Raw genomic sequence first — 26,723 nt, forward strand, 5'->3', positions numbered from 1 at the left:
AGATTATGAAGACCACATGAGAAAATGTTCCTTATGCCATTTTTCTTCTTCCGATTTAGGCTAAAAAGTTGATGAACAAAGAAGAGAAATAGGGTAAATGGAGGAAGAAAATAGAGAGCATCGTGGAATCAGTTGGGTTTCCGTCAATAAATAATTACTCCCTCCGTCCCATATTAGTTGAGCTAATTGGTTTTAGATTTTGTCCCACAAATAGATGAGTTATTTCACTAATCAAGGGGATATTTCTAAAACTACAATTTTAATTGATTATTGTTTCTATAAGAAATATGTATACTTGATAGCCATGTTTATATTAGTTATGTAGGTGTTTTAAAATGTTTTTCAACGATATAAAGTTTACCAAAAACCGTGGTATAGTTCAAGAGATAAATCATTTCGAAGTTTTACAAGTTATTATGTATAAGGGCATATTTGTAAAAAAAAAATACGTAAACATACTCCCCTTCTTTCCTTGCCTTAATAATTGTGCAAACTAGAAATGACTCAAGTTATTTGGGACGGAGGGAGTATAATATAAGGAAGAACTCAAAATTGAAATCAAAAAAATAGGGAAGATTCCAAATATGAAATCAAAAATAGGGAAAGGAAGGGAAAAATATATATATATAAGACAAAATAAATCCAACTTATTTGATTTGACAATGACGATTTCATTAATTCCAATGCAGTATATTTGATAGCAACCCAAAAAAAAGAAAAAAAGAAATCAAAATCCATTGCCGCAGGGTAGAGCTCGTGCCTGATAACGTGTGGATTTGGCAAAGAGAAATTTCTATTGATCAGGATAATAGGTTACATGAATACAATTTCCTTTGTATACATATAAAGATAAACTTTAAATAACTATATGAGCCGCGCATTCATGAATCGTAGACCCTGTAACAATTTTCTAATTTTAATATTCTTGATATTGGAATATATAGCAGCTGACAGCTATGTAAGAGCAATTACTGCGGGGTGGGATTCCTCTAACTAGCTAAATATTCAGTGAATCCACCGGCCATCTCCATGTTGAAGTTTTTTTTTTTTTTTTTCCATTTAGATATTAAATTGAGATTAAGATGACGTGTAGAGTTGCAGTTAAGGCATTACAGTGCATAAATGGGAAAACGAAGCTTTTAATTATTGCATCGAGTTAGACATAGTTGACAAAAGATAATAATTGTATGAGTATAATATTTGTGAAGGATCTCTATATAATGGGAAGAGAGCTCACTGCATTTTCGAACCACAAACCTTTTTCCTTTCCTCCATTATTTCAGCAACAACAACCATCTCTCTTCCTCTCTACAAACCGAAAGAGAAGGGAATTTTTTTTTTAAGAGAAGTTGGAGTAGCTGAGAGTCATGGTGAAGGAACAACTAGAAGTGCTAAAAGCACTTGACGTAGCTAAGACACAATTGTACCATTTTACGGCCATTCTGATTGCTGGTATGGGTTTCTTCACAGATGCATATGATCTCTTTTGTATCTCCCTTGTCACCAAATTGCTCGGCAGAATTTACTACACTGTAGAAGGAGCGGAAAAACCCGGGAGTTTGCCACCAAATGTTGCTGCGGCTGTTAATGGTGTGGCTCTGGTCGGAACACTCGCTGGTCAGCTCTTCTTTGGTTGGCTAGGTGATCGAATGGGTAGAAAACGTGTCTATGGTCTTACCCTACTTATTATGGTCCTTTGTTCAGTAGCTTCTGGCCTCTCCTTGGGGAACCAGCCAAAAGCAGTCATGGCTACACTATGTTTCTTCCGTTTCTGGCTTGGATTCGGAATCGGTGGTGACTACCCACTTTCTGCCACTATCATGTCCGAGTACGCCAACAAGAAAACCCGCGGTGCTTTTATCGCTGCTGTCTTTGCGATGCAAGGAACAGGTATTCTAGCCGGTGGAATTTTTTCCCTTATAGTTGCTGCAATATTTGAGAAAATATTCCCTGCTCCGGCTTATGCAGTTGATGCAAAGGCATCCCTTCCACCAGAAGCTGACTACATCTGGCGTATAATTGTGATTTTCGGTGCTGTTCCAGCCGTTTTGACTTACTACTGGCGTATGAAAATGCCTGAAACAGCTCGTTACACTGCTCTTGTAGAGAAAAACGCAGCAAGGGCAGCTGCCGATATGTCAAAGGTTTTAAATCAGGAGCTTAAAGCTGAAACAGACATGGTAGAGAGATTAACGATGGAGCCTAGCAATTCTTTCGGTTTATTTTCGAAGGAATTTCTTAAACGACACGGACTTCACTTACTTGGAACCACAAGTACTTGGTTCTTGCTCGACATAGCCTTTTACAGTCAAAACTTGTTCCAGAAGGATATTTTTACTGCAATTGGGTGGATTCCACCAGCACAAACGATGAGTGCTAGTGGAGAAGTTTTTAAGATCGCCAGGGCACAGACATTAATTGCTCTATGCAGTACCGTTCCTGGTTACTGGTTTACAGTAGCTTTCATCGATATCATCGGGAGGTGGGCAATTCAAATGATGGGTTTCTTCTTCATGACGGTCTTCATGTTTGCCATCGCATTCCCTTACAATTACTGGAGCCGAAAGGAGAACAGAATCGGTTTCGTTATTATGTACGCATTAACTTTCTTCTTTGCAAACTTTGGACCCAACAGTACAACCTTCATTGTCCCAGCTGAGATATTCCCCGCTAGGTTGCGCTCGACTTGTCATGGTATATCAGCAGCTTCAGGTAAAGCTGGAGCGATTATCGGTGCATTTGGGTTCTTATATGCTGCACAGAATCAAGACAGAACCAAGACTGATCATGGATATCCTCCTGGTATTGGTGTTAAGAACTCCTTGATCATGCTTGGAGTTATCAACTTCGTAGGTATGTTGTTTACATTCTTGGTACCAGAACCAAAAGGAAGATCTTTGGAGGAAATATCAGGTGAGAACGATGGAGACGTGGATGAAGTGATTCCAAGGCCCCAACAAGGAAATAACAGAACAGTGCCTGTTTGATTTTCTTGGTTTGTTTAATATATTTGATTTTCAAAATACGAGTTTTATTTGGTGACGTAAACCAAGAGAATAGCGAGCTAGGCAATGAAGTCTATGTTGTGAGATTACTTATGCCATTTGTTTTGTTTTTTTGAGGATTGATCTGAATTTGGTGTGCAGAAAAAACTAATTGTGGTTCGTAACTTCGTGTTATGAATCTTTTTATGTAAAAAAACTTGTTGAAACGTTATTCAAATGAACAATCATGAGCTTAATGATTTCACTCTCTTTCGTATTCTGATTTTCTTGGTTTGTCTAATTACTAGAGGATATGTCAGGGATCACAACCATGAACCGCAAGCAACCCCATTGAGTAAAGAATGAGAATGAAAGAAAATGACTAACACGATAACTGGATTCTGATATGGATACCTAAAATCAGGTGATTTGTATTTACTCTTCCAAAACATGGAGATTCTGGCCGGAGACCAAAGAGTACTGAATGTTTCACAGAAACTAATTAGGAAGTCGAGAATGAACTAATTTTAGTTAGTGGTCAACTCTAGAAGCATCAAAATTCACCTCCATCCTATGTTTCATCCTCTGCAATCTACCCTAGCTCCTTCAATTTTTCCATCGGACGACAACGTGTAAATGCAAATGTTTTCATGCATAATAATAAGGCCAAATAGCAACAATTTTTAGTTATCCATAAGATTTTTTTTAAATATGGGATACGTTGAACAAAAAAAAAAGAAAAAACACGAAAGATATAGGACCCATGTCTACCAATTATTTGCTTATAAAAAACAAAACTAGTGACAAAACTCCTACGTGACCAACTTAAAGGAACAAAAAAACCACCATATTAATTTTAACAAATTATATCAGTTTCATTAAATAGTGACACAAAAACCCCAGCTCAAATAATAATTAGCAAATTTAGTTTTTTTTTACTTTGAAAAACCCAGACGTACCCTTCTTCATCTTCGTCTTCTCTCCTTTCTTTTTTCTTCTTTCTTTCTCTCCTTCTCCCCACCACCATCACCACCAGCAGCGATACCAGATCTCACCAGCAGAAACTTTATGCTTCCCCAACCACACTAGAACCTTCGTATCTCACCACCACCACCACCTTCGTCCGCCTCCTTCAATTCCATCACCACCTTCGTTCCCTTAACCCTTAATTGTTGAAATTAGGGTTGCGATTTTAACTTCAGTTGAAGAACAGAGATGGGTTGGTGACGAATTGATGATTGAGATCGATTTTTCAAGGAAGGGACGATGGAGTGGTGATGTTTGTAACAAGGTATAGGAATTAGATCTAGGAATTGATTCCATGGTGGAAATGAACCACCGATGACGATCTGGTCGTGTTGGGAGAAACGGTGGATTTAGAATGGTAATTTGAAGTTTTGAAGTATTAAAAAATCTTATCATTTCACTAATTTTCAATTGAATTGGATACCAGATTTCGTTTTGTTTGACATTTCGTTGGTTTTTATTCTTGAGAATTTGATTGTTACTGTAAGGATTTATTGACTTGGTAAAAATCTTATCTCCTTCTACTTTTGATTGTTACTGTAAGGATTTATTGACTTGGTAAATTTAATTCCATTTACATGTTTGATGATGAATTAGATTTATTCTTGAAAATGTTATACCAAATAGTAGTGAGATTAACTTGCCGGGTGCAAGATTTCGTCCCTTGTTTGCTCTGTGTTGGTGGAAACGGGATATGAATATCACAGTTAGTCTTATGTTGCTTGTTGGTGGATTGATTTTTCTAATAGTAGATGAATTTAGAACTGACGTTTGTCTAAGTGCTTTAGTCTAAAATGTTGAGATCAATGAAGTGTGCATTATTGTCTCTTAGTGAGGTCCATTTTATGGGCTAACTTTTTAATTGAAGTCCATGCCAGTTAAAGAACTGGTTAAGGAAAGTGTAGAAGTTGTTTGGTTGTGCAACTATTGAAAACTTAAGTTGCGTTTCCACAGTTAACTTAGCAGTTGACATTATGTGGTTTGTTAATGTTGAGCTGGCATGCATACATTTCAAAGTCATATTTTGCAGTTCAATTTGATAGTTATCATCTATGGTTAGAGTGGTTAGACTAGGTGCCCATGTTGAACTTGAAAACTTGTATAAGTACCACAGTGTGGCCCTCTTTTGACTCCTGCACCGACACTTGTGTGCAGCGTAAGTGAAGGATGAATCTCCCTAAAACATGCTCTTTTTAATTTCCGAATACCTACTTGAGATGATTTGAGCATATGGAAAGAGAAAAGTAACTATTCTATTCTTGTTTGCCAATATTCTTATATCTTATTACTGATATGTTGGGACTGCTTGTGTTTGATTCAGGGTGTGAGGTACTCAGTCAGACCCATCAAATTGATGCTAGAAAGGAGAGAAAGATGGAGACATTAAGGACTGCTCTTAGATGAATAAAGTTGATGAAACTTCTTTATTACAGGAAGAAGGGAAACAGGAAACTGTTCTGGAAACAGTGGAATCTGATTCTGAAATTAGGTGAAGGAGAGGGTCCAAAAGAAGGTTTAATAGAGAAAAATGATGGCTAGAATTAAAATGGGAAGCAATTTCAGGTGGTGAATTGGATTGTGGAGCTGAGTAGAGTCAGCTAGGAGATGTTGCTGCCGCTGCTTTCAGATTGGCAGTGTGCAAGTGTAGCTGCTGGTATTGTTGATATGGTTATTGCAGTGATGGGTTTGATATGGTTATTGCAGTGACATGGTCTTGTGACGAGTTTCATTTGATGCTGCTAGTAAGCTCCGGTTGCAGCTGAAGTTAATATTATAGAGAAGGTGGTACTGGTGTTGTCTTTGAGTTGGTTCTCTATGAAGAATGCTTTGAGTTGATGCTTGAGAATGGTTTTTAAGTACAGTTGCAGGTTGAGAGTGTAGAGAAGAACTAAGATGCCTATGTTGGTGGTGATTATGAACTGCAGCTGGTGATAATCAGAATCCATGGAGGAACTGGTGTTGCTCTGGTTGAATTAATATGGATATTGCAGGTCCAGTTGAAGATCAAACTAAACCTGAGATGGAGAATTTGTGGTGTTCAGTTATGAGCTTGAACTGAAATGGAAGGCAGTAATGCAGTGGGTATGAGATTTGAAGTGAATCTGTAGTTGCAGGTGCAATGAAGTGCCTCAATACAATGAGGAATTTCCTGTAAACCTAGATGGAAAGATATACCAGGTGAAGCTGAGTAATGGGTCTTGAGACATAACTGGTGGTATTGCTGTTGAAGCGCAGAAACCAATTATGGTTTCATCGTATTTATGATGAAACCAAAGTCGGTTTCATCGTATTTCAACAATGTATTTCTATCCATGAACATGTATAATACCTCTTAAAAAATTTCTTGCAGGTGAATTCTCACGAAACCAAGATGAAACCAAAATCGGTTTCATCATATTTATGATGAAACCAAAATCGATTTCATCTAATTTTTTGGGTGGTGGTGGTGGTGGGTGGTTGTGGTGTTGGTGGCGGTGCGGCGGGTGTTGGTGGTGGTGCTGACTGGTAGTGGTGGTGATGCAATTGCTCAGTATCGGTGGTGGTGGCGGCGGTAGTCGGTGGTCAGAGGTGGCGACGGCGGCGGTTGGCGGCGGTGGTAGGCGGCGGTGGTGGTCGGCAGTGGAGGTGGTGGTGGTCGGCGGTTGTCGGCGGAGGTGGTGGTGGGCGGAGTGGTGGTGGCGGTGGTGGTTGGAGGCGGTGGTAGTGGGTGTCAGCGGTGGTGGTTGGCGGTGATGGCGGTCGGCGGCGGCGGTGATGGCGGTGGTGGTGGCGGTCGGCGGTGGCGCTGTTGCTGGTGGTTTGTTGTTGGTGGTGGTGATAGTATAATAAAATTTAAAATTGGGGTTGATTTTTGTTTTTGTTGGGGTGATTTAAATACTAAAAGGGTAGTTTAGACAGTTTATGATATTTGGGGTTTTTGTATCACTTTTGTTTGGGTGGGTTTTTTGTGATGGGTTATAACCCCTTTGGGGTTATAACCCGCGGACCGTATAAAAAAAATGTCTACCAATTATTTCACATCAATAACTATCAATTATATCAAATCGAATTTGGAATGACGTTATTTCGTCTTTTATTGGATATCTGCTTCGTGGTTGAGATATGTAGAATCCTTGCACCTCCATTTATATTAAAATAATCATCCACTTCGTAGTTATTGTTTTCCTTAATTTTTCAATTTACTCCACCACCTCAAATTTGATGTTTCGTATAGATGCTCAAGACGGGAAATGGGAGCTAAAACAATCTTGCTTACTCTTTTTTTCAATAACCAAAACAATCATTCCTATTCAAACAACTGCAAAGTGCAATGTCGCTTGTTTTACTACAATAAATAGTATTTCAGTCTTCTCAATGTTCTCATCATAAAAACATCATTTCTAGGAGAAGGGTAACATTATGTGATTAACTTATAAAAATGAAATACTTCTCTAATCAAGTAATCAGCAATGGTAAACTCAATGAAGTGTGACCAATGAAGAAATATAAGATATATCAGGATTAAAAAAGTATGCCTTTAAACTTATGCGTATGTATAATGAGCGAGAAACCGATAGGAAATTAAGCAATCAATGCAGTAATGATTAATTGATACACATGTGATAATAGAGATGAATGAAGCCTGAAACCCTTGAGTTTCTAAAGTTTTAGAAATGATCTTTCTAACCAAAGTGGTCATATGGCTATACAAATATCAAATTTAAACACAATTTTAGAGTTAGGAAAATGGTACAGACAATTTGAATGAATGGAACTAATTGAGACAATGTTTATAGTAGCATTTTTTATTTTATTTATGTTCTTACATATCTGTTACAGTTGTGCTCGTTTCTTTTATGTTATCTATGACTAATAGAGTACACGTTGTTAGAGAAATCTCAAGCTTATTGTCAATATTAAATGAAAAAATTATATCTTGATTTCTAGTCTATTTATGTCAAGTCTCGGATTAGGATTAAAGTTTGGTAGTTAAGTATCAGACATCACTGAATAACCCTCTAGGATTGAAGATTGAAGATCAAACAAAGACATTTGGAGAATTTTATCAACAAAGAGGTATGTGAAGACTGAACCATTTTGTTTACTCACAAGTATTAATATTTTACTTATACGAGACTATATCGTATGACTTCTCGTAATTTAATATTGCAAAAACGAAGTTTTGAGTCAGCTTGTCTTGTAAACATCTCGAAATATAATTCAAGCAATGGATGTTCATTGATCCTTGGAAATATTAGTTTGAAACAATTTATTGTTCAAGAACTATGTTTGTGGATCACTTGAAAATTGCCCAATCAATAATGTTTATATCTAAATATAATTCCCTTACAATTACTAGAGTCAAAAGGAGGACATAATCGGTTTTGTTATTATGTATTGGAAACATTAGAACCAACAATACAACCTTCATTGTCCCAGCTAAGATATTCCCATCTAGGTTGTCCTCGACATGTCATGGTATATCAGCTGCTTCTGGGAAAGCTGGAGCGATCATTGGTGTATTTGGGTTCTTATATGCTGCACATAATCAAGACAGAACTAGACTTTCCCTCTCAAAGAGATTCATCCTTGACAATTTTTAGATATCCATGATAATTTTTCTGAAATAAGGGATATATTAAAAGTATACAAAAGTACCGATACGCTCTAAGAATAGAAAGATCTTAGAGAAAGGCCTGAGGCTTAAAGCATCAAAGATATAGGACCCATGTCTATCGATTATTTTACAACAATAAGTAGCAATTGTAACAAGGCGAAATTCATTTTATGTTTTGCTTCACTTTTTACCTTTGATGCAGTATCATGAATGTCTGTCTCATGGTTGAGATAAGTAGAGGCACTAGACATCCATTTATATTAAAACAATTAGCCTACTGGTTTTTTTTTGACAAAAAGATGAAATAGATTAAGAGATTAAACTGTTTTCCTCCCCAACAGAAGGTACACGGTAGGTGCTCTCATGACTTGTAGTAGGATTGTCATGGCTTTCCCTTTGAATGAAATTAAAGTTATTATCATTACAAATTTCATTAAAAATATCTTGTGGTAGATTCGAAGGAGAGAAACTCCTTTTCCCAACTGCTCTTCCAGGATCGTCAGCAGGATCGTTCCCTCTCTTTTGGGTGTGAACTCCTTTAAAGGAGAAAAAACTCTGTGATATGCGTAATATTTCTTTTAGAATGGGAACGCATTGCCAATCTATACCTAAATTATTTCTTTTTATGTACTCCATAACTTTGCAATTGTCCCCAAATAGATATTGATATTGATGTAGTCTATATCTATATCTTTGATTAGAGGCCACCAAATGGGCAAGACAACAAGGTCTCGAAGACATCATCCTTGAAGCCCACTAGTTAATGTTTTCCTCAATTTTTCAATTTACTCCACCACCTCGAATTTGATTTTTTGGCTATATGGTCAAACGGGAAATGAGAGCTAAAACAATCGTTTTACTTAAATAAATAAATAATAATAATAATTCTTACTCAAACAACTGCAATATCTCTTGTTTTAGTGATAAAATAGTATTTCAATCTTCTCAACTATGTTCTCATCATAAAAATATTATTTAGGGGAGAAGGGTGACATTATGTGATTAACTTATAAAGTGAACTACTTGTCTAGATCGAGTAATCAACAATGGTAAACCCAATGAAGAAATATAAGATATGTGAGGATTAAAAAAGTGTGACTTCATGTATATGTATAATGAGCGAGAAACCGTTAGGCAATCAAACAATCAATATAGTAATGATTGGCGGATATATATAAGACAATAGAGATTAATGAAGCCTGAAATCCTTGAGTTTGGACATATGGTTATACATATATCAAATTTAAACACAATTTTAGAGTTCCAAATGGTACAGACGATTCGAATGGATGGAACTAATTGAGACAATACTTATAATAACATTTTCTCTTTTATTTCTGCTCTTACATATCTGTTGCAATTGTACCCGTTTATGTTATGTTATGTATGACTAATAGAGTGCACGTTGTTAGAGCACTGCTCGGTCAAGCTCACAAGTTTCACTATCTCAAACTTGTTGTGCACAAACTATATCTTGATTTCTAGTCTACATAAGTCAAGTCTCGGACTAGGATTAGAGTTTGGTAGTTGAGTATCAGACATCACTGAATAACCCTTTAAGATTGAAGATTAAGGATCAAACAAAGACATTTGGAGAACTTTATTAACAAAGAGGTATGTGAAGACTGAACCATTATATTTACTCACAAGTATTACCATTATATTTATGTCAGACTATGTTGTATGATTTCTAGTAGATTTAATGTTGGGAAATGATGTTTATATCTATGACGATTGGGAAAATTTCAAACATTAAAAAAAGAGATTTCAGAACTACTGAAATCTGGAATGAGGATAGGTACGCATACCCAGTACGGGTACCATAATGTTTCATGAATTTGGGGAGGTACGCATACCCAATACATGTACCTCAAGGATCTAAGTTCATGAATAGACTTAGGGTACGCGTACCTTGTCCATCTGAATTCACAAACTAGTTCATAGTACGCTTACCCTTCGCATACTTACCCAGTACGAATTAACCAGATGCTCATGAACTATTTTCACAAATATGTTTCACATTGTTACAACTCTCGTGGATACCTCTAACACATCTTTGATCGCTAAAAAACCTTGTGTGCATCATGATTCAAGTCTTAAGTGTTTAAATAAACACGATTATGACTTAAGAACTATTATTAGTTTCAAGTGCATACTTTCCATGAACTATCATATTATACACGGTTCGATACTCTGGACCATAGTGTATATTCTTCTATGTAATTTCAAGAAAAACTACTCACATGCTTACATGAACTCCTAACAAGAGTTTCATCTAAACAGATAAAGTGTTTGTCTCAACTTATCTTAATTAGATAAAATTATATGCAACCCTAGTATTGAAAATCTATAAATAGAGAGACTCAAATAACCGGGAAATAAAATCCCTGACACTTTTATGTTCTAGTTGTTTTTTAGAGTCGTCCTCTATGAACCTAGGTTTCCTCCTAGAAACATAATTAGGTTTACGACTTAAAGATTTCATTTAGGTATTTGTAAACCCATGTCCGATTTTCTTTACCTTGATACTTCGTGTATCTTGATCTTGTTCTTTTTGTTATTGAGGTTTTAGTAATCTCTTTCAAGAATGAGATAAATAGAAATCACAAAGTTCTCTTCGTCTAAGACTTTGTGATTCCTCAAAATAGATATTTAAAACTCTTCTTTATTGATAGGATTAAGATTTTTCTTGAGAGTTGGTTAATAATCCAGGCTTCTCATCTAAATGAGTGTAAGTGTTACGGATTTATGAGGTTTTCTAGCTTTGTCTATTGCAAACAGATATTCAAGCCTTGATTTATTTGATCTAAATGGAAATCAAATAGGCATATATGTTAAAGGAATATTGGTATCAAAAGTCTTCATTTAGGATGAAGAAACTCTTAGTCTGTGAAGGACGTCAGCTAAGGGAATCAATTGCGTAGACCCTTGCAAGGTTCAAGAGACATAAGGAGCAAGATTGCAGCTGAATTGCTTCGATAATAAACTCAGTCTGAACTATATTCCAGTCCGAAGTATGATAGTATGCTAGTGTCTGTAGCATCTTAACACAATTCGATGTTCAAATCTGAACGAGGTCCCGAGGTTTTTCTGCAGTTGTAGTTTTTCTCGTTAATAAAACTTTTGGTATCTTGTGTTTTTCCTTTTCCACATTATATTGTTTTATCTTTATAATAGGAATAACACGAGTAGTACGTTATCAATCTTAGTAGATAAATACATATTAATTATGATCTATTATGAGACTCGTTCTTGTAAAATTCGTATCTTTAAAGATAGATAACAAGTTTCATACTTGGAAGAATTTGGATTCGATTGTTTGGATACTACTAGATTGATCTTGGATATTAATTTTTGAGATCGTCTAAGTACTCTTCATACAATTAGATTCACAGACTTTATTTTCTTGACTTTCTGATTATGAAGAGAAAGAAATATAAATTTTATATACATATTTTCAAAGATATTTAAGTAGGACTACTTTCAATTGTATTAGGATTTGTCCATATAGGTTGCCGAACGAAAAAGCTGATGGTGTACTTAGTACCTTCACCTTGTTACACATGTCCAATGTCTAATGGTTCGACATCTCTATCCTGTGAGTAAGTGACAATTGATAATGGCCCTACAATTTATGTTATCTTTGTATGTCTGTAATATAAGTATTGTACTCTCTATCATTTTCCTTTAATGAAAATCTTTGATTCTTTCTCTATAATGGTGAAACCTAATCTCTGGGTTTCAGGGTTGGATCTACTTCCGATCTTGTGTCCAATGTCTAATGGTTCGACATCTCTATCATGTGAGTGAGTGACAATTGATAATGTCCCTACAATTTATGTTATCTTTGTATGTCTGTAATATAAGTATTGTACTCTCTATCATTTTCCTTTAATGAAAATCCATGATTCTTTCTCTATAACGGTGAAACCTAATTTCTGGTTTTCAGGGTTCGATCTACTTTCGATCTTCGATTCAAAACTTGATACTTTTTCGATCAATTTTCATCATCTTTTATCCAATCTTGTGATTTTTTATCACAAAAATGCTAAGACTTCTTGAGTCTCCAAATTCTTCAAAAAATTATTTTGTCCTATCAAGATTTAGGAAGATAAATTTTCTGACATGTAAATCGTTAGTCAATCCAGTACTTCACAAATTCCATGTTCTTGGATATATTGATGGATCAAATCCCTCCTACTCAATTCACCGCCTCTGGCACAAGAGCTTCTCCTGCTGTGAATCTGAACTATATTATTTGGTAGGATGAATATAGGTGCATTCTTTAACTTCAAAATGCATCAACTTCTACTATTGTTATTGTTTATGTTTCTGATTGTTCTACATCTAAAGAATTATGGGACAATTTGGTGAAACAATTTTGTGCTTCTACATCGGCTCGTACTATTCAATTGCACACTTAACTATAAAATATGATTTGAAATTTAGATCTTCAAAGGGTTTATGTCTTTGGAATTGAGAAAATCTCGAACTAATTATATGCTTGTAGATTATTGATATTCGGTGATGAGATTTTATTTACCGTTCTTGATGTTCTTGGATTAAATTATCATGCCTTTGCTACTTCAATCAGGTCTCCTCCTGTTACTTTTGGCGAGTTACATAGTCTTCTTGTAAGTGAAAAAGTCATCATTTCTGAACGCAATGCTACAATTACATATGATGCAGAAAAAACTTTTCATGTGCCTTCTTCACGATGTAATTTCAGAAACTTTCGATCTAATTTTAAGTTTTATTTTCATTGTTTAATCATGGTTTTCCTTTTATAGGTGGATTTTATGGTTCATCTACTGAAACGTTTAGACCTGCATCTCTTACTGATGGTATATACCAAGATCTACTGTTCTTCCTGACAATTGATCTATTTGTCAGATATGTTCTAAAATTGGTCACACAGCTCTCGAATAGTATCATATAATGAATTTTGCATCGCAAGGTCGTGAACCACCATGTTTTTATAATGCTTGTTAGTAGCAACATACTTGGTGAAATCCTTGGTACATGGATTATGGTACAACAAACAAACCATCTTAATTACTTATAGAATACAGATGATGTTGGTCCTTATACTCTTATAATAGTTCTGCTCAAGTTCATAATCATTCCGCAATACTGCCATTTTCTTTTATAAGATAAATTTCATGTCAAAGACTCGGGAAATCTCCCATTATTTTTTTGGTTTAAATGTGAAGAGGTCTGTTGAGGGTTTATTTCTTTCACAAACTAAAATATGCTCTAGAATTACTTCAGAAACTAATTTAGTTGGTGTCAAACCATGTTACACATCTTTCCCTGCTTCTTTCAAACTCAGGAAAGATGAGGGTGACTTACTACAAAATCTAACAGAGTACTGGTATATTTTTGGTGCTCTTAAATATTCGACTTGGACTAGGCAAGAAATTTGTTTTGCAGTCAATCAACTGTGTTAATTTATGCATCCTGATCCTACTTCTCTTCTGCAAGATGCCAAGAGAATTCCGAAATATATCAAAGGCACTTTGGGTCATGGGATCTTTTTTGGAAAATGATTTGAACAACTATGATGCTGAGTTGACCACGTTTATAATCATGGAGTACTTGGAAGTGACGAAGTTTTCGAGTCGTGTTGAAGATGCCAAGGAGATCAAGCATTTGGATGAGAAGCTATAATTTTTTATTTATTTTTTAATCCATATGTATTGATAGTTTTGTCACTAAAATTGACAAAGGGGGAGATTGTTAGAGCACTGCTCGGTCGAACTCGCATGCGTTGCTATCTCAAGCATGTTTGTCAATGTTAATGATCAGAACTATAAGTCTTGATTTCTAGCCTATTTATAGATGTCTCGGACTAGGACATAGATTGTGTAGTTGAGCTTAGTTTTCATGGCGTTCATCATTTGAAGACGAAGAACTACTAAGGGGAGCTTGTGGAATGATCAAATTTTAGATAGTGGTAAGTAGAGTTTGTCGTTCACTCGGACTTTGTTGGATTGATTTTAAGTTTTAATAAAAGAAAATATATATACAAAATATTGTTACAGGATGGAGAATTTACCGGGACTCGGGATTTCACTGTATTTCATATTCAAGTGGTTCACAAATTAATCCTAGGAAATTATAGCTCAAAAATTAAAGAAATACTAACTCTATTCTTTGCCAAAGTAGATTTCGTAAAACATTAATTGTAGGTTGTAAGAATGGCGCATCAAAATTACCTAGAACTAAGCATGCGTCATCAAACAAAGTGACAAGTAATTAATAGAAATCATAGTAAATTAAAAATCAGTGCAAATAGTAATGAAGAAATTAATTTAATTTACCACGTGATGAAATTCAGCTTCGTCCTTCGCCCCAGAGATGGGGTCTAAATCCTTATGTTGGAAATACACTCAAAAGTTGATTCAATTGCTCAAAAAGGTGTTTGCAAGAGGAAAGAGTGTAAATCAGAGTGTTTGTCACAGATATAACTGTTACAGAACCCACTGTTACAGAGAAACATTAATAGACTGTTGCGAACTCGAAATAATTGTTACATAATTTGTTACAAAGTTATTGGATTTGAATGTATAGGCAACGATTTCTGCGACAGTCTAAATATGTTGTTTTGTGTTCTTCCTCTTATTCTTCGCCTGAAAGTGCAGAACTCGTCTGCAACTTCTTCTACGAACCAGAACTTCACCACTAACTCTCCATCACCCATTCTATGACTCCCCACAGCCTTTATATACGCAATAGGACTATAAATATGTCGTCATTAATCCCAAAATCTCCAGCCATCAATCTGTTCTATTTACATCCCAAAATCTCCAGCCATCAATCCCAAACTCTCAGAGGATCTTCCCAAAATTCCAAACAAATCCTGGAACGGTTCATGCCCCTGTTTCGCTCCAACACGATAATGCATCCAATTCTGATTGATTAAAAAACACACACCACCCTGCTATACTCTAACAGGTCCAGCCCATAAAAAATACGCAATTGAATCTCTTCAAATCTACCGAGAAATCCAACTCCAAATTTGTTTTGCTGCTGCCATTAAATTCCTGCCGAAAATCCATTTGAATTGTGAAGAAGAAGAGGCGCCCTATCCGTCTGTGGAGTGTACATAGCAGGTGTCCAACCGAGATTACCCTTATAAATTAAGGTGCCCCTTATCCAAAGCAGGGGACGTTTAGCAAATGTCCTCCGGGATGCCTTTAACAACTTTTCGTGCCGAATTTTCCAAAAAAATGTTTATTTTCCAAAAAATACCTACAAACAAATAAAACACCAAAATTGATACATAATTGAGCACTAACAATAATGAACATTGAGAACAAAATAGACACATAAATGTGTCTATCAAATACCCCAAAACTTATTATTTGCTAGTTCTCGAGCAAATCTAATCTAGAAAATAAAATCCTAGTGGCCGAGTTATAGTCTCGAGAGGGTTTACCAGAGGTGTACCCACAAAACCTTTACTCCAGACCCTATCTATCTACGCACAACCTTGGAAGGCACTAAAGAATCCCCTTGGTTGGCATACTCACATTGACTACAAAAGAAAGTACCCTGATGCGAAATTCCAATTGTTGTACACGAATATGGACTTAAGCGTACTAAAATTCATATATAAGTGACAGAGCTCTACTCAAATAGTCGCACTATGGACATCAATATCCGAAATCAAACAAATCACATGAATAGATAAAGAAGATGGAAATAGAGATAGATGGTTGCGAATGGACGTCAATGCCAAGATGAATCCTATGACCTAATGGATTGAGATACTGGTCTTGAATAATATCAACACAACTAGCATATACAAGGGAACCAGCGGTCGATAATCCTAACTCTAGGTCAACACTACTGGCATATACAAGGGTACCAGTGGTCGACTTTATTGAATTTATTCTGGTTGGTCTGATGGTCTGGTCTCTTTTTTTTTCTCTTTTTTTCTGTTTTTTTTCCCTCTTTTTTTTTTGAAGTAACTCAATCACTATATTTCAACCCAGCAGACATCAACATAAAATTTTGCAAAAACAAAAACAGAAGTAATAAGATGATTCCGAGATAGGGTGAAACTACCATGTCATTTCTAACACCTGAGCTCTGCGCTTTTATGAAAAGACTCTTTAGATGTTTCCATCTATTCATATTGGTTCCTCAACTCCTACAACCAAGATGCTTCCATCCACATAGATTGGTTAGTTCTATCCTTAATAGGCATAAATTTCTAGTCTCTGGAGTTTAAAAGTATGCAACTACAAAGTTTCTCCCGTACCCCCAAACTTAAATCTAACATTGTCCTCAATGTTCTAAAGATAAAATTAAAAGCATGACCAAGGAGAAACTGTTACCATTTAAAGCAAAAGAGTTAAGGAAATATATTATCGTGTCGCATGAGTTACCTCCCAATAAGTGCTAAGTTTAAAGTCTTCAGCCAGACTAGGAAAGAACTAGTCACCTCGCATAATCATATAGCAGTAACAGGAATAACTGTAGGTCATCTGGATCAAAAAGTATTACCCAAAAGAAGAGAAAATTGCAATATACCATGAAGATACCGAACATACCCTTATTTAACTTTTTGTTTAAGACAACTATATCTAGTTGTGGCTCAGGTTCAGGCTCTATAAAAGGGTCTAAATAAAATGTTTTCATGGGCTGGACTTCCTCAAAAGAAGAATCTTTAAGATCAGGTTGTAGAGTCTGGAAATACTCAACTAAGAACTTAGAAGCACATAACAATAACCTGAATAAATGGGGATCCTATGAGTCAATCAGATTTGACTCACACGGCTGACCACGATGAAAGTAGTGGTCATTCTTAAGCAAATGTGTCGATTCTAATCTCTTAAAGTACTTAGGCTTAGTCTCAAAACTTAATAATTGACACATCTGAAACTTATACGTTCCCAAAATTGGTTGAAAAATATTTGGTGGGAAAACAAAGTCAATTTGGGTATTATCGCCCAGGTAAACCACATCAACCAGAGGATGGGTTTCTAACAACTAAACTTCCCTATGGACATCACTAGGTTCAGGAAAACGTGTATGAAGATAATCTTGTAAATTGCTTGAGTCACATATGTCAATTCCCAAGTGAGGAACCTTTGTAAGAGTTAAATCACACGGAGAATGATAATCACCCCCAAACTTAGAGATTTCAGTGTCTCTAGAAAGACTAGTCATAATTTCCCTAATTTCTCGGTCATCAGGTTCCTGAAAATGGTCAATTGATTCTTCTAAGTCAGGTTCATTCTCACCCATCTCTATGAATTCATTTTATTTTTCTAAGACTATTGTTTCTAAATCGCTAGACTCGAAATAAACCTGTTCCTCTAAACCATTACCGGCGTCGTAATCAAAAGGAAATACTACATCGTCTAAAACAGGGGTATCTCTAGTCAAATCCTCGTCCTTTTGAATAAGTGAATAATCATTAAAATTATTTATATTTGAACTAGAAATAATATTATCATTGTAAAGCTCAATTGGAGTAATAACAAATTCCCTATCATTGTGTACCTACATATTTCAGATTCTTCATCAGCACTATCCTCATCATAATCATCATTATAATAACATGATAATGGTTGAACCTCATCTAAAGTAGTGTCTCTAATTTTAACCTCGTCATTTTGATTATGCAAATAACTATCCTCATTTTCAAGGGTACTATTGGAAACACTGTATTGGAAATTAAGATTATTTTGAGCAATTCTTTCGTTCGTCTCAGCCATTTGCTTGAGGGATTCCTCTATAGAAAATTTACTCACTGGTGTAGTTTGTTTATTCATTTCTAACAAAAATCTATTTGTATTCTCGGTTAACTACTTCATAGACTCTTCTAGAGATATGGAAGGATCATAAGTAGCACTAGGGTTCAACTGTTTGATTAAATCATTCAACGGGGAACTAGTACTATAACATTCCTTATTTTCTTGCTCATGTGACCGGTGCGTGTGCGAATAGTAATTAGGCTCACCATGGTATGAGCCATAACCTTCAAAAGGTGGATGTACCCAACCACTATTCACACTGTGGTCAAAGTAGTAGTGTCCTTTTTGTTCAGTTGGATATTCGTTGTACTGGCTATTATAATACCAATTTTACATTCTCAATGCAAAATAAAACCTACTGACAGGGGATTCGTGAGTGGATACAGTCTTACCTCCCGTACCAGACGGGTGATGAACCATTGAAGTCGACTCAGGCCACCGACTCCGATGTCAGTGTACGAACCTGAGGGTCCGAGACAGTATCGTAACCGTCGTCCTTCCCTGCAGCAGTTTTATTTAACTTAACCCTTCCTTAGGGTTTAAAAATAAAAATAAAGTCCAAAAGTCCCAAAAATAAAGTTCAAAAAGTGTCCAAAAATAAAAAAAATAATACAAAAAATAATACCCTATTTACAGTTTCTAAAAATAAAATAAAATAAATATATACAAAATTTTCTTCTTCACTCCTTTTGGATTCCTCTTTTCTTTCCTTCTTTGGCTTCGCTTTTCTTTTAAGCACTTTTCTCTCTTTTTCTTTAGCTCAACTCCAAACCTGAAAACAAACAAGAAATACCAAAACGCGTGAAAAAAACAAAAATGATAAAAATAAAACCTAAAAACAAATCTATACACAAGTCTGCGTCGACAACGCCAAAAATTGATCAAATTTTAGATAGTGGTAAGTAGAGTTTGTCGTTCACTCGGACTTTGTTGGATTGATTTTAAGTTTTAATAAAAGAAAATACAAAAAATAAGAAAATATATATACAAAATATTGTCACAGGATGAAGAATTTACTGGGGCTCGGGATTTCACTGTATTTCATATTCAAGTGGTTCACAAATTAATCCTAGGCAATTATAGCTCAAAAATAAAAGAAATACTAACTTTATTCTTTGCCAAAGTAGATTTCGTAAAACATTAATTGTAGGTTGTAAGCATGGCGCATCAAAATTACCTAGAACTAAGCATACGTCATCAAACAAAGTGACAAGTAATTAATAGAAATCATAATTCATTAAAAATCAATGCAAATAGTAACTAAGAATTTAATTTACCACATGATGAAATTCAGCTTCGTCCTTCGCCCCGGAGATGGGGTCTAATTCCTCATGTTAGAAATACACTCAAAAGTTGATTTCATTGCTCAAAAAGGTGTTTGCAAGAGGAAAGAGTATAAAGCAGTGTGTTTGTCACAGATATAATTGTTACAGAACCCACTATTACAGAGAAACACTAACAAACTGTTGCGAACTCGAAATAATTGTTACAGAAATTGTTACAAAGTTATTGGATTTGAATGTATAGGCAACGGTTTATGCGACTGTCTAAATATAATGTTTTGTGTTCTTCCTCTTCTTCTTCGTCTGAAAGTACATAACTCGTCTGCAACTTCTTCTACGAACCAGAACTTCACCCCTAACTCTCTATCACCCATTCTATGACTCCCCACAACCTTTATATACGCAACAGGACTAGAAATATGTCGTCATTATTCCCAAAATCTCCAGCCATCAATCTGTTTTATTTCCATGCAGATACGGGAAATATCTTTCCCCTCTTTTCTTCTTCGCGCGCCTGTTGATGTTAAACCTATCCCAACTCATTGATAACACGCTCTAGATCAAGCCCACTCGCTGAATACACACGCAAACTTTCCAAAACTAACCTAACAGAATTCCGCGTATCTGTTTCACAAGATGTAACTACCCTTTTTGATCGGACCCAAACACGTTACCATCCCTGTTTTTTCGTGAGAGTTTGTTTCCAGCTCATACTGACGAAAAACTCTCAGGGGATCTTCCCAAAATTCCAAACATACCCGGGAACAGTTCATGCCCTGTTTCGCTCCAACACGATAATGCAGCCAATTATGATTGATCAAAACACACACACCAACCCTGCTATACTCTAACAGGTCCAGCCCATAAAAAATACGCAACTGAATCTCTTCAAATCTACTGAGAAATCTAACTCCAAATTTGCTTTGCTGCTGCCATTAAATTCCTGCCAAAAATCCATTTGAATTGTGAAGAAGAAGAGGCGCACCCTATCCGTCTGTGGAGTGTAAATAGCAGGTGTCCAACTGAGGTTCCCATTATAAATTAAGGTGCCTCTTATCCAAAGCATGGGTCCGTTTAGAAAATGTCCTTCGGGATGCCTTTAACAAATTTTCGTGCCGAATTTTCCAAAAAATGTTTATTTCCCAAAAAATACCTACAAACAAATAAAACACCAAAATTAATACATAATTGAGTATTAACAATACTGAACATTGAGAACAAAATAGACACATAAATGCGTCTATCATGGAACTTCATCGAAAAAAGGTATGTGGAGACTTGAACTCATTTATCACTTGGAAAGTCTATTTATACTCTATCTCCTATATTGAGACATAAGTCGTACTACGATATAGTTTTTTGTATACACATTTGAGATTTCGAGCTGATTTTATCTCGCTTACACATTTCTCGAAATATGTGTTGGCAAGATTTCTCTTCGACCAAGTTCATCTTATATCATGAGAAAATTGCCGATTAACATCTTACATGGTTTGTATGATACAATCATTTGGTGTAGACTTGGAATATTTTGATAATGACTATTTCAATATCTTGAAAATTGCTTTGATGCTAATAGTGTGTGAAAACGGCTAGTCATCCTCTAAGAATGTTTTAATGATTGAGATAAATATCTTAGAATTATGTAACCATCTTTGGATATAAGCATATAGTGTGTTCGCACATTTGTGTATAAGTCCAAAACCGGGAACCAAATGTATACATACTTGTGTATGTACTAAATGGTTGATGGAGACTGGCTAAGTATGCGTACCCGTACGCATTCTAGCGGAAGTTCACGTCCGTGAATTTCTGCTGAGTTTGGAAATCAAAACCGACGTACTAAAGCATGCGTATATGTACGCATAATGGCGGACAGTTCACGTCTGTGAATTTCTGCTGAGTTTGAAAAATAAAACAAACTCAAATCCAGTTACTTAAGTACGCATACCCGTACGCATACTTAAGTGGTTGCTTTCTAAAATCGGTTGTACATGAACCTAAATATTTATAAAAATAAGGAATGCAGTATTTGCAAACTGTGGCTATAATGTTCATGTACTGATTCGAGTGAATCAAATCGTTTATGCTTCAATTGTGTTCTTGTGTACTTCTATGAGAATATAGCAATTGAACGGCTCTTTAACTAGTTTCATTTAAGTCATTTGAACTAGTTATGGTTAAGATGAATAAGGTTGATATGAGAGTAATCATATGGCTAACCTCGGTTAACTATTTGTGAACCAACATGGTGTACACGTTTAGGTACGGTTACATAAACTTAAATGAGGGTACATTTCATTTGTGTGTAACAAGCTAAGTTCGATCCTATGGTTGAAAGATATTAGCTTGGTTGAATCAAGTTTTTCATTTAACTGTGAATATTGAATGCTTTGTTACCAAGGTAACTTGGATTGAAAACCCTGATTTGAAAACTATATAAAGGAGAACTCTAGCAACCGGTAAACCTAATCCCCACACCTCCTGTGTGTTAATAGTTGCATAATTAGAGTCGATTCTCCTTTAACCTTAGGTTTCTATCGAGACCCTGTAAGTTAACGACTTCAAAGACTTCATTTGGATTGTGAAGCCATACCCAATTATTTCTCTTGTAGTTGCGTGTTCTGATCTTGCCCGATTCTATCGTATTGAGTACAATTGAAATAATTGACTCGAGATTAATTTCTCGGATAGGCAAGATAAAAAGTAATCACAAACATCTTCGTCTCATCGTTTTTGGGTGATATCAACTAAGGGAATCAAGTGTGTAGTATCCTGCTTGGATCGGAGACGCAAGGAGCGCAAATGTACCTTAGATAAGTGTGAGATTGATTAGGGTTCAACTACAGTCCAGTCCGAAGTTAATTGGTAGTAGGCTAGTGTCTGTAGCAGCTTAATATAGTGTGGTGTTCAATCTGGACTAGGTCCCGGGGTTTTTCTGCATTTGCGGTTTCCTCGTTAACAAAATTCTGGTGTCTGTGTTATTCCTTTTCGGCATTATATTTTGTTATATAATTGAAATATTACAGGTTGTGCGTTAAGATCAATTAATTAGAATATCCAATCTTTGGTTGTTGATTTACATTGATTGACACTTAAACGTTGGTCTTTGGTACCGTTCAAGTAACTCCTTTTCTATTAAATCGGGCTCGCGGATTTCTATTTGTTGATTGCGGATTGAATTAAGAGTTAGAGATATTTAACTCTTTGATATACTTTACTCCATATTGAGTCTGACTGTCTAGTTGATTCTCTAGAAAGTGTATTGGAGTAAGTCCTCTCATATTTCCAAACGAATTGTTGGATGTGGTTGTTAGACCCCCGCATTTTCAATTGGTATCAGAGCAGGCAAACACTATAAACCTAATAAGTTTTTGTTTGATTGATCCTTTAAAATTTTCCCTATGGGAAATTTCTTTGGAAAACTTGCTCGTGGCATCTGTAATGCACGCCAGAACTCCTTAAAGATTGTTCGAAGATTACTATGGACAAAACCTCTGGTTTCTCATGATAATCTATTTTCATCTAAGACATTGGAAAACTTAGATGGTGAGAAACAATCTAAAGGAAAAGTTAAAAAGAAAGGAAGATTGAGAAAAATTTTTTTACGCTCAAAGATATGGAATCTCACTAGATTAAGTCTTAATATTTTTGAGGAATACTATCATGATGGATCAATTGAAAAAGATCTATTTAGAGCTTTTGAAAGCGTTTTTAGATTCTTAGAAAAACTTAATTCCGTTAAGTCTAATAATCGATCCGATAAAGGTTCGGTACATGTAAAACCATGTAATCATGATATACGAACTAAACACGTTGTCAACACAAGTAGATCCAATAAAACGGGTTCTCATGTTGTTGACACCGTTTCAAGTTATCGGAAAAATCTTCTTTCTGGTCAAATGAAAAGGAAGTCAGAAATCTCTAGTAACTCTAATTATCATCATTACTATGATTATGTCACTGGCACTGCTCACAAATATCAACCAGAAATAGTGCATGAGAATCTCTCTGCACATTGTGCCACTTGGTAACAAGCCTGGCATTACCCCATTTGTATATATCTTGAGATGAGGCAAAAAAGGTTTGATTTGTGTATAGTTGGGTTAAAAATGTTATTTTGTCCTTCTAGGATATTCGAATAAGCTTTCTACTGCATCCGTCTCCTCACACAAATTATGTTTTCACGGGTTGCACAACCTTGGTGTGTGAACATCAAAGAAAATCCTACATTCCTCTTGTGGGTCGCGGTTCATAAACGGGTCCAAGTCCATTAGTGGGCATATAAAGAAATAGTATGCGTACCTTCTTCTTCCTCCCATCCAGTACGCGTTCGTGAACTTTCTAGGTTTCATCAAATTTCTCCATTAAATCATCTTTGGATAAAAATAAGAAGAAGGGTGTTCAAGACTCATTCCAAGTAAGTGATTTCCTCTTGTTTTTCATTTCCAATTTCTAGATCTCGTGATGAATTTCAAGGTTTCAAAAGGAACTTCAAAAAATTTGGGTTCTTCATCTTCTAGCAAGGATTTTCCTATAGATCAAGATTCTCTTAAGATTAGATTTGTTAATGATTCTTGTGCTAGAGTTTTTGAAAGGATTACGTCTAATGGTTTCATTCTGGAAAAGAAATTGGATTTTCTAGTGGACATAAGGAGGATTTAATTTTCTTTGAAAAATTCAAGCTTGGAAATATTTTTGATGGTCTGTGTGAAGGATTTGACACTCTTACAAGAATCTTCTATGCTAACATCTATGGTGTTAATCATGATGACATGAAATTCAAGACCATGGTTAGTAGATAAAGGATTCATGTTACAAGAGAGTCAATTTCAAGAATTATTAATATTCCCGTTGGGAATTTTCGCCTTTTAATACCTAGTCATGAACGTTCCTCTTATGAACCATCTCCATTGGTCTTTGTGGTAAGAGTGTTGCTTGGAATGAAGGGAAACTTCCTAATAAAAATCTTAGTCTTGCTTTGATGTACTTTGGTAAACTTGGAATATCTAATCTTTGTCCCTCCACGATTGAAAATTCTCGTTGGAGTCGTGATTTTACGGAAATGGTCTATTTTCTTATTTTGGGAACTCAAGGTCTCGACATTTGCGGGTTCATCATATATCAAATAATGTCGATGACGTCTTCCAACAAGAATCTAGGATATCCTTGCTTGATTGAGCGATTTTGTCACGCTCTCTTTATAGATCCGATTGGTAACTCTATTGGAACTCCCAAGCTAGTCCGTCCTTGTACATTCAAACATATGAAGGATAACGCTTGCAAGAGACAAAGAAGCAACACACTTGATGGCACATGTGATTCCACCTCCATGGATCTTCTTCATAAAATTCTAAAAGGTGTTGATAAGATTAGTGCCAAGGTAAAGTGCGTTCAAGAACAACTACTTGTGATTGCTACAAAGTTTCCGGAAATCAAAGATGACATGGGAAGGATTCAAGCCACTCTTATGGTCTCTGACGATGAAGATGATGATTAGTCTTTGGTGCTTCGTTAATTGGTTTTAAGTTGTTTTTGATTTATTTTGTATAGTAAATCTTCTTATGAGAATTTATTTCTTGTGTTTTTAGAAGAATAATTAGGGTTTGGAATAGCCATTATTGTGAGTACACATAGCTATGTCCAACTTTTTCATCTTCATGTTGTTAGATTTATTTATTTAAATTCTAAGTTTTAGGAAGATTATTTTTGCAATTTTAATCTTTATGATTTTGTATATTGCAAATTGTTATGGGATATGTTGTTTCGTCCGTGAACCTGTGAATGTCCCATACTTGTTCAAAAGTTATCTCTATTATGTCGGTATGAAAGTATTGATAAAAGATAGAATGAACTTTTGACACTACAAAAGTTAAAGCCTTTTATGTCATTATTTGATGGAAGAAAGGATAAAACTTTTGTTTACAAGGATTATGTCTATTGTATGTCATTGTGCAAATAGTGATGGAAAATAGAATGAATCCTTGTGTATTCCGCAGTATTGGTCGATCTCTGATCCACATTTTTTTGTGTATATACTTTGTTGCTCCGTAAGTTCTCTTATGATGAGCATGGCCAATTGAATTGATCACTTTTTGTGGTTAATTTAGTTGTGCATTCCAATTGAACTAACCACGGGTTCTCTTGTGGTTATTTCAATTGAATTTTTTGGATACAAATTCATGTTTTTCATGTGATTTGGTCATATCCAAAGAAATCATTCTTTTCTTGTAAAAGCAAGGTCGCCTTTGTTGTTCCTTCGGTAATGACATATTATGGGGGAGAGTTCTTTTTGAACTTGTGCTTAATTGCCAAATCTTTGTGGGGAATGCGGTTGTGGAATATTATAGGGGTTATCTTGTATCTTTATAAATTCCTTGATTAATGCATTTAGCTTTGGCTTTATGATGGCATCTAAATAAGTTGGTATGGTATTCTCTTTTGGTCATGAAATATCTCTATGAAAATTTCATGAGGATCCCACTAATTTTCGTACCTTTGCCAATTTATATTGACAAAAAGGGGGAGAATTAATGTGTAGTTTCATACTACAAATACATATGGTTTACGAATCATTATGTAAAGGGGAGTGGTTTTCATGTTGAGATGAAGTATTGGCTAAAGGGGGAGTGATATATGTGACCATAGTATTGTTGTCAAAGTTGTGATATAATTGAACTTTGATGTTGTGTAATAATACCATGACACTGTGTAACAATGATTGAGAGCATTTGTTTTCTCATTGTTATCGCTACGGATCTTCAACAACTATGATGCTGAGTTGAACGCGTTTAGAATCATGGAGTACTTGGAAGTGACGAAGTTTTCGAGTCGTGTTGAAGATGCCATGGAGATCAAGCATTTGGATGAGAAGTTAAAATTTTTATTTATTTTGTAATCCATTTATATTGATAGTTTTTCCATTAAAATTGACAAAGGGGGAGATTGTTAGAGCACTGCTCGGTCGAACTCGCATGCGTTGTTATCTCAAGCATGTTTGTCAATGTTAGTGATCAAAACTATAACTCTTGATTTCTAGCCTATCTATAGATGTCTCGGACTA

General features: G+C 35.5%; 1 protein-coding gene across 1 annotated transcript; it reads left to right on the forward strand.

The window, feature by feature from the left end:
* Positions 1-1,260: 1,260 nt before the first annotated feature.
* LOC113301569 (probable inorganic phosphate transporter 1-3) lies at positions 1,261-3,249 on the forward strand. Its single transcript, XM_026550344.1, has one exon. It carries the CDS (start codon positions 1,368-1,370, stop codon positions 2,985-2,987), a length of 1,620 nt encoding a protein of 539 aa, XP_026406129.1. The 5' UTR covers positions 1,261-1,367; the 3' UTR covers positions 2,988-3,249.
* The last annotated feature ends 23,474 nt before the right edge of the window (positions 3,250-26,723 follow it).

This window comes from Papaver somniferum, chromosome 8 (assembly GCF_003573695.1).
Source record: "Papaver somniferum cultivar HN1 chromosome 8, ASM357369v1, whole genome shotgun sequence".
Taxonomy (NCBI): Eukaryota; Viridiplantae; Streptophyta; class Magnoliopsida; order Ranunculales; family Papaveraceae; genus Papaver; species Papaver somniferum.

Coding starts and splice junctions, on each gene's coding strand:
- LOC113301569 (XM_026550344.1), top strand. CDS start 1,368: ATGGTGAAGGAACAACTAGAAGTGCTAAAAGCACTTGACGTAGCTAAG.